The sequence below is a fragment of the Anabrus simplex genome, chromosome X, assembly GCF_040414725.1.
Source record: "Anabrus simplex isolate iqAnaSimp1 chromosome X, ASM4041472v1, whole genome shotgun sequence".
NCBI classification, from domain to species: Eukaryota; Metazoa; Arthropoda; class Insecta; order Orthoptera; family Tettigoniidae; genus Anabrus; species Anabrus simplex.
In genome coordinates this window covers 3,647,639-3,657,213 of record NC_090279.1, presented here as the reverse complement: position 1 = coordinate 3,657,213, position 9,575 = coordinate 3,647,639, and the positions used below count along the sequence as shown (strand labels likewise).

At 43.6% G+C, this 9,575-nt stretch overlaps 1 protein-coding gene across 1 annotated transcript in view; it reads right to left on the bottom strand.

Moving 5' to 3' along the window:
- Window positions 1-3,052: 3,052 nt before the first annotated feature.
- The window catches only part of LOC137503149 (zinc finger protein OZF-like), a gene marked incomplete at its 3' end in the record, with an annotated part of 85,913 nt that continues 79,390 nt past the window's right edge, over window positions 3,053-9,575 (bottom strand). The window contains exons 3-4 of the mRNA XM_068230624.1: window positions 3,492-3,766; window positions 3,053-3,323 (exon numbers count right to left, since the gene is read on the bottom strand). Coding sequence (XP_068086725.1) covers window positions 3,053-3,323; window positions 3,492-3,766 — 546 coding nt within the window. The remainder of the gene's footprint in view (window positions 3,324-3,491; window positions 3,767-9,575) is intronic.

Here is a 9,575-nt window from a genome sequence, read left to right as displayed (position 1 = left end):
CCGAATACTGGATACTGGCCGCACTTATGTTTCAAATTATCCGAAATTCATTTGCCTTGGTGTGGTATGTTTTCATGTTCTGGCCTCAGGAGATTAGTAAAACAAGAACAGTAAGGATGCTTACCTCAAATATCTTGTTCTTTTTCTTCAAACACGCAAACGAAGATAACAGATATACGCACACATATCAAAGTAAAGCAAAATGTCACAAACGTCAAAAACGTGGTCGTCCCACGTGGTCCAAGTTGTCAAACTCAAATCGACCAATAGCAATCGGGAGATGTTTCTACCAATAGGAGCTGCCGAATTCGTCACGTGGGCTTAGGATGAGTGACGTGAAGTACAACAGCGCCCCCACGTGAGTGGAGAGCAAAAGTATTCAGTCTGAGCCGGGCCCTCGGAAGGGTAGGACCTCTGCCGCTGTCAAACCCTTTCACGTGGTAGTGGTGGGGGTAAGGTTCGGCAGTACGGTTCACTGCCGTCTCAATCCTACGTATATAGATTGAGACGGCGGTGGTTCGGTTATTGATGTTGGGGAAGAAGGGACGTTATCGTTGAAGGAGGGATTGGATATGGGTGGGGTATAGTAGCCATTACTGAATTAAAACAGCTCATTTGCGAGCTTTAAACTGAAAATGCAACAACCCAACAACATTATCGAGATCATTTTGCAGTTGCTCACAATCTCGTAACTTATTTATTACTCTGTACAAAATAACATCATCTGCGAAAAGCATTATCTCTGATTCCACTTCTTTACACATATCATTGATATATATAAGAAAACATAAAGGTCCAATAATACTGCCTTGAGGAATTCCCCTCTTAATTTTTACAGGGCCAGATAAAGCTTCACCTACTATAATTCTCTGAGTCCTATTTTCTAAAAACCGAGCCACCCATTCAGTCACTCTTTTATCTAGTCCAATTGCACTCATTTTTGCCAGTAGTCTCCCACGATCTACCCTATCAAATGCCTTAGACAGGTCAGTCGCGATACAGTCCAATTGACCACCTGAATCCAGGATATCTGCTATATCTTGCTGGAATCCTACAAGTTGTGCTTCAGTGGAATAAACTTTGCAACAGTATGGCTTCTCTTCTGTGTGTGTCCGCATAAGAACAGTTAGGTCAGACTGCCTTTCTTTGTGAATGATTAGCCACAGACATTCCACCTGTTTGGCTTCTCGCCTGTATGGGTCCGCATATGATCGGTCAGACTGCCTTTCCTTGTGAATGATTTGCCACAGACATTGCACCTGTATGGCTTCTCGCTTGTATGGGTCCGCATATGATCGGTTAATTTGCCTCTCTCTATGACTCGCCTGTATGTTTACGCATATGTTCGTTAAGATTGCCTCTCTTTATGTATGATTCGCCACAGACATTGCGGCAGTATGGCTTCTCGCCAGTATGGGTCCGCATATGTTCGGTTAGTTTGCCTCTCTTTATGACTCGCATGTATGTCTCCACATATGTTCGGTAAGTTTGCCTCTCTTTATGAATGATTTGCCACAGACATTGTAGCTGTATGGCTTCCCGCCTGTATGGGTCCCCACATGACAGGTTAGAAAGCCTTTGTGTATGGATGATTTGCCACAGACATTGCAGCTGTTTATGAATATTGAATTTTCACGACCGCATTGTAATCGAAACCGACTTTCAACCTATTAGGTCGTGTTACGTACATTTAGTACGTATTGAAGAGATGTTAAGTACAGAACAAAAATGGCCAACCAGACACCAGTGGGATCCGAACCCACAACTTCCCGATTTCGCGTCGGTTGCTCTACCAATTGAGCTACGGTGGCCTAGGCCATCTTTGTTCTGTTGGAAAGGATCTAAGCTACAGAACAAAGATGGCCTAGGCCACCATAGCTCAATTGGTAGAGCAACCGACGCGAAATCGGGAGGTTGTGGGTTCGGATCCCACTGGTGTCTGGTTGGCAATTTTTGTTCTGTACTTAACATCTCTTCAATACGTACTAAATGTACGTAACACGACCTAATAGGCTGAAAGTCTGTTTCGATTACAATGCGGTCGTGAAAATTCTATATTCATTGACTTGGCCCTCAACGGGCAACTTAAACGCACTCTACAGTGAGATGGTAGTAGTACCAGACCTGTAGCTTAGATCGTTTCCAACAGAACAAAGATGGCCTAGGCCACCATATCTCAATTGGTAGAGCAACCGACGCGAAAACGGGAGGTTGTGGGTTCGGATCCCACTGGTGTCTGGTTGGCCATTTTTGTTCTGTACTTAACATACCTTCAATACGTACTAAATGTACGTAACACGACCTAATAGGTTGAAAGTCGGTTTGGATTGCAGCTGTTTGGCTTCTCGCCTGTATGGGTCCGCATATGATCGGTCAGACTGCCTTTCCTAGTGAATGATTTGCCACAGATATTGCACCTGAAAGGCTTCTCGCTTGTATGGGTCCGCATATGATCGGTTAGTTTGCCTCTCTTTTTGACTCGCCTGTATGAGTAAGCACATCTTCGGTTAGTTAGCTTCTCTTTATGAATGATTCGCCACAGACATTGCAACTGTATGGCTTCTCGCCAGTATGGGTCCGCATATGTTGGGTTAGTTTGCCTCTCTTTATGACTCGCCTGTATGTCTCCGCATATGTTCGGTAAGTTTACCTCTCTGTATGAATGATTTGCCACAGACATTGCAGCTGTATGGCTTCTCGCCTGTATAGTTCCGCATATGATCGGTCAGTTTGCCTTCCGTTGTGAATGATTTGCCACAGACATTGCAATTGAAAGGCTTCTTGCCTGTATGGGTCAGCATATGTTCGGTTAGGTTACATCTCTGTATGAATAATTTGCCACAGACATTGTACCTGTATGGCTACTCGCCTGTATGGGTAAGCATATGATCGGTCAGACTGCCTTTCATTGTGAATGATTTGCCACAGACATTGCAACTGTACGGCTTCTTGCTTGTATGGGCCCGAATTTGATCGGTTAGTTTGCCTCTCTTTATGACTCGCCTGTATGTCTCCGCATATGTTCGGTAAGTTTACATCTCTGTATGAATGATTTGCCACAGACATTGCAACTGTATGGCCTCTCGCCTGTATGGGTCCGCATATGATCGGTCAGAGTGCCTTTCGTTGTGAATGATTTGCCACAGACATTGCAACTGTATGGCTTCTCGCCTGTATGGGTCCGCATATGTTCGGTTAGGTTACCTCTCTGTATGAATGATTTGCCACAGACGTTGCACCTGTAGGGCTTCTCGCCCGTATGGGTACGCATATGATCGGTCAGACTGCCTTTCGTTGTGAATGATTTCCCACAGGCATTGCACCTGTAATGCTTTTCGCCTGTATGGGTCCGTATATGTTCTGTTAGTTTACCTCTCTGTATGAATGATTTTCTACAGACATTGCAGCTGTATGGCTTCTCGCCTGTATGGATACGCATATGAGCGGTTAGAATGCCTTTCTTAATGAATGATTTGCTACAGATATTGCACCTGTAAGGCTTCTCGCCTGTATGGGTCCGCATATGTTCGGTTAGTTTACCTCTGTGTATGAATGATTTGCCACAGACATTGCAGCTGTATGGCTTATCGCCTGTATGGGTCCGCATATGTTCCGTTAGTTTACCGCTCTGTATAAATGATTTTCTACAGACATTGCAGCTGTATGGCTTCTCGCCTGTATGAATCCGCATATGACCGGTTAGAGTGCAATTCGTTGTGAATGATTTGCCACAGACATGGCACCTGTATGGCTTCTCGCCTGTATGGGTCCGCAAATGTTCGGTTAGTTTAGCTCTGTGTATGAATGATTTGCCACAGACATGGCAGCTGTATGGCTTCTCGCCTGTATGGGTCCTCATATGTTCCGTTAGTTTACCGCTCTGTATAAATGATTTTCTACAGACATTGCAGCTGTATGGCTTCTCGCCTGCATGAGTCAGCTTGTGATAAGATAAACTGCTTTTCTTGACATATGATTTGCAACATACAGTGCATACGTGAGGCTTGTTGCCTGTGTGAATAACCATTTGACCTGCTATTTTTTTCCAGCTGAAGGATTTTCCACAGACGTTGCAGCAGTTTCGGTTCTCGCCCGTGTGAGACCGCATAACGTCCGGTCTTTTCCTTAAATTTTTATTAGATACTGAGCATTCGTTTATAATCCCACTTTTATGCAATCGCGTGTCGCCAGTGAGCATTTTCCTCTTTGTAAAGCAATTATCAGAAAATCCGCACACTTGGAGCGGGTGGATCCTGAGGTGCTTCGACAAGCTGCTTCGGCTACATAACACCTTTCCGCAGTGATCGCACTTGAAGGGACGATCTTCCTTGTGTCTCTTCAGATGTCGCAAGAGGTCCAACTTCCTAGCCAGGACTTCACTGCACACACTACACCTAAAACTAGATGATCCGCCGTCCGGAGGATGATGATCTCTATAGTTCACCTCGGGTCTCGATCTACAGTGACAAATGAAAACCATGTGACCAATAGTTCAACAGCCAAATCCACTACAACTCTCACACAGGGGATTTGCTACTGGACATTCCAAACACTGATATCCAGTGCAGACAGCTCGTTACTCATAAACATTACATTCCTGAGAGTAAATATCATCTGAGGTTGAATTTCAAAAGCTCTCACTTGTTACGAGAATATGTTGCGTCTTTTCTTAGGCGCAAGGAACTTGTCACGGTTTAGAAATGTACGAGTTAATAGACAACCTCATTTCAAGAAAGCATGAGAAGTGGTCCAGCCTAAAAGGGTAAATACTCATACAAGCACTTTAATCCAGCACATATTATTCTATCGAAATCCGTAGTCTGTTCTCCTACATAAAGAACGGCATATGCTTTGGAGTTTTGATCTTGTTGAAGCACTCTGCGCTTTGTTGCAGGGAAGTAATAATTTTTGTAAAGGACCTTGTCCTTGAGGTTGTTTGAGAGAATGTCTGTGCTGTAGATATTCATAAAGTTGAGAACGTTTGCCGACATTCAGCAAGATCTGTTGAAACACGGCTAATCTTTTATGAATGTTATTTTGTCACACAAATATACATATTGTATGTGTACATTGTTATATCCCTATAGCATTTTATTATGTCAATGTGTCGCTTTTCCGAAATATGTATCTTTGATGTGCAATCAAACATAGCCAACCTATATATAGGACGGTAGGTTTATACAAGGACGATCATACTTACTATCATGTACTACATCAGTCTACATCTTAATTCCTGTATTTAACACGGTAGCCACTAATCCTGATGAAATCCCTGGCAAAGCTGAAATATAACAAGTATATGACGGCTCAATCGCTAGCATTGATACTGTCTTTTCTCCTCAAGACACTGCTGTTAAAGACATTATGAAGGCAAAACAGAATATGGCATTGGTGGTAGCGTTTTATTACAATGTCCTAATATCCTAATTTTGAAACCAAACGCAACCTATCATGCCCTTGAATATTCATACAAGTATTACTTTAACAATACGGATAGAAGGAGCATGAAAATCAAGGCTTGAGCCAAAATTCGAGATGACAAGACGTTGAATTGCACCGTAGTGGATATTGCTGCTATGTAAAAGAAGGAATATTATTCTATTTATTTCAAAAGATCACTGGCGACGTGATTATTTTTAGTGGATTCATAACATAGTTGGATAGCATCCAATTCTGAGCCTGTCTCCCCACCACAGAGTAGTTCTACATATTCTACGGAAGAAGGGCGGGAAATGCAAATTTCTTGGTTAAAGGTGAGATCCGCTTAGAACTGCGACATGGGAAAATCGATCACGCAGGCTAAAATATATCGTAACATGGACTGGTACATTCCAATTCATGCTGTATGAACTGAAATCACATGGCCCAGTCGAATGCATGACTGGCTCACAAGCAAAGTAATGGGAGGCTCGACTATGTGTCGTTACTGCACTGTTTGGAGAAAATAAGTGGACAAATGAGAGGGGGACATTGATTCCAGATATGACAGTCTAAACCTCTTGATCATCAAACAAGATATTGATGTTGACGCCACTAGACAACAGGGGGCAGGAAATACGACCCTGGATGGTATGTCATGCGTTCTGTGGCATATCACACCAAGCAAAGGTGCAAAAGTCTGTAACCCTTCTTCTTTACGTGAATACTTGATTCCTGTGACAAGTAATTTATCAGGTTCACAATTAGTTTTCAGTAAAATAATGTTTCATTTAGCATTGATAAATATTCTACACCAACCAGCTATATTGCTGTAACACGGGGCGCTTCCCAGGTGACGGATAGGGGTTCGCCGCTGGCCTGCCGATGAACTTGAGCAAAATATAAAAGCTCTCGCGTACCAAACATGTACAAAGTCTTTAATGGCAACTTTGGCGGAGATGGAGACGTTCACTAGGGACCAGATGGCGGAAGAGGTACACTAAATTTCTGGAAGTTAATGCAGAAAAGAGGGTAGCGTTTCTTCTCTAGAGGAGTGGCTGCAAAAGGCATCTGTTCTCCATGTCCGCAGCTGCGTTACTACCTTCCGTCATGAGCACTTAAATGCTTCAAGACAAGCCGGCCGTAAAATAATACCGTTACATCATTACAGAAATATATCTCATGGTATCGGAGCCAAGGTTAGTGCAGCCCCTGGAAGGTACGCGCATTGCCAGTGCCCAGTCAGCATGAAAAGTATGCTAGGGTTACAGTCGCACGGGCTGTGACGGCTAACCATGCTAGTACCCCCATTTTGTATCCCATCATTGAATTATGCCTGGGTGAAGCAGCGAAAAAGCCACTGCGCTTGAGAGAAGGCTTGTAGGCATCTGAGAGGTGCGGAAAAAAAGATGGAATAGAGAAAAGTCATGTGAAAAGAGGTGTGGTTACTAACTGGTGTACAACAGAAACCGAAGAACAGCTCATGGTGTTGATATTGTCATATCAGCTAAATTTGACGGTTCAGTCTCCGAGGTGCAAAAGTTTGACAATCGCTTGATGTAACTCGTCCGCATTGGGGAGAGAAGGAAATTCCAATTTTTCAGCGCAACGCTCCACAAACTGACGTGCGCATGAAAACCAAAGATGCGTTCTGGGCACTGCCTGACAAGAAGACCGCTGCCGCTGATCTGAATGGACGTGTCGGACCGAGGAAAGAAGAACAAACAGTCCATGGCGTTCATGGACATGGAGAAAAGAACGACGATGCCCAACAAATTCGCGATTATGCAGAAACTGATCACCGCAAACACACGGTTCAAAAAGAGTGATATTCATCTACTCAGTACTTCAGTGGCTCCCATCCAATTCGCATTGACTACATCCTTGTGAGAGGGTGAAATCTCGAAGATGTTCTAAAGATAACAGTTGTCCCTTATTAAATCCTTGCGATGCAACAACGACCAGTCATCTAAGCTGCGGATAAAGTCACCAAGAGCCCAATACTTCACAGGAAATAGACAAATTGGGATCAAATGGTTGCCCCTGAAGAAGGAGACTAACGTCGTTGCAAAAGTTACAGAGTCACAAATCACCATAGTTGAAGTGAGCCGGACTAAACTGAAAGACGCCTTTCGCTCTATTCCTGGAACAATTAAGTCAGGGCGACAACGAAGGATTAAACATGTCATATGGCTAAGGAATGAAGATGTTAAATATGCAGTACGGTTGAAGAAGCGGCTGTACCACGAGTTTCTTGCTGGTTAGAATGCCTACAAGGCAGCCACTCGTAAAATGAAGGAGGTCTTTGCCGTAACAAAATCAAACCAGTAGGCAGGTCTATATGTGAAACGTGACATGCGCGAATTTGGGCGGAATTTTTAACGGCTAGTCCAATCGAGCCATCGCAAAACGTCAGAAGTCCAAAGTTTTTACGGCATCAATGAGGAAACAGACGATTTGCTACTGGACAGGCGGGAAGCGCGAGTACAGTGGCGGAACTCTTTTGACTGAATTTCAATCATGGAATTTCCATATCTACCAATCCTAATCACCTCCGCTGTTGAAGGTCCAACGTAGGAAAATGACGTCACTAAAGTCCAGGCTATGCTGAAGGAAATGAAATCAGGGAAAGCCATCTGTCCCGATTATCTTCCAGCAGAGTTTTGTTTCTCTCAATGGGGGGATGCAGCAGTGTGGCTAAAGCAAGCTTTTCAACCATATAATCAAAGAAGGTAAAAAACAAACAGACTAGCGACGGAGTATCAATTCAGAAATAAGGGAAGCCCTGGCGATTTTTCTAATTACGGCCCGAACATACTTCTGAGTCTCGCAATGAGAGACTTAGAACAAATCTTCGACTAAAGGATTAGCGATTTAGACAAACATACAACAAGCCAAGCTGGATTTGTGTAAAATTGTGGCGCAATAGGAGAAACCCATGCTGCCCGACTGTTACTTGAGAAACACTGTTAAAAGAATAAGAGGCTTCATCACAAATTTCTGGACCCTTAGAAGCCCTTCCATCGGGTACTTCATGACCTAATCAGTCAGCCCTACGAGTACATGGCATTCCAGAGCACCTTGCTGAGAGGGTATAATTGTTCTACAAAGAACAAATGAGTTGTCTTCAAGCTGCCGCAGGAGCGTCTGATGACTTCCGCATAACTGTAGGAGTCCATCAAGGCCCCGGCTTATCACCACTGCAGCTCATTCATGTGATGGACACAATTACCACAAACCTGCGCAGTCCAATACCATGAACACTTCTCTAAGCAAATGATATCATTTGGCTGAAGAGAATACGCTAGACCTGCAGCGTCAAACAGAAGACTGGAACAATCGACTAGTGCAATAAGCCCCGCGCCTCAACAAGAACAAGACAGAATACATTGTATTACATCGTCGAGAAGTTGGAACCATGCATGTTGACGTTGAAGATATAGCACGAGTAGAGATATTTAAGTATATTGGCTCCACAATCCATGATTATGGCCGACTTACTGATAAAGTCAACTTAAGGATATACAAAGCCTGACTGAAGTGGAGAATGACAACAGGCCCCCTTTCGAACTTTGGACGAAGGGCCATCTCTAAACTAAGTTCTACCGAACTGATATCTGTCCTATCGATATCCATCCTGTCGTTTTCTACGGCAACGAATGCTGCCCAGCTCTAGAGGTAGAACGCAAAATAGGCATCATGGATACGAAGTTGCTTAGGTGGAAGGCTGGCATAACTAGACTAGATCACATTTCAAATGATGTTATTAGAAAATGTTTTGGCATTGCAGCGATCCAGAAGAAAATTGGGGAAAGACGAGTGCGCTGGTTTGGGCAAGTGTTGCGTGTAGAGGACGATACATTGGGAAAGTCAGAGTATTACACAGAAAGTCGGTGAAAAGAGGCGCTAGGGACGAACCAGACAGCATAGACTGATAAAGTGCACAACGGCCTGAAAGTTGGAAGACTACATGCAGACATGGCCCGAGACCGAACAAACTGGAGTCAATGAACCTCAACTCCGAACCCTGCCACCAGATGCAGACTGATGAATATTCTGTTACAAAAATGGAATGCAAAGGATATTTTACACATCCTAACATTCAAATTAGTTTATTGTATGTTCAAATTTTCTCCCCTAAAGCCTATGTCCGATAT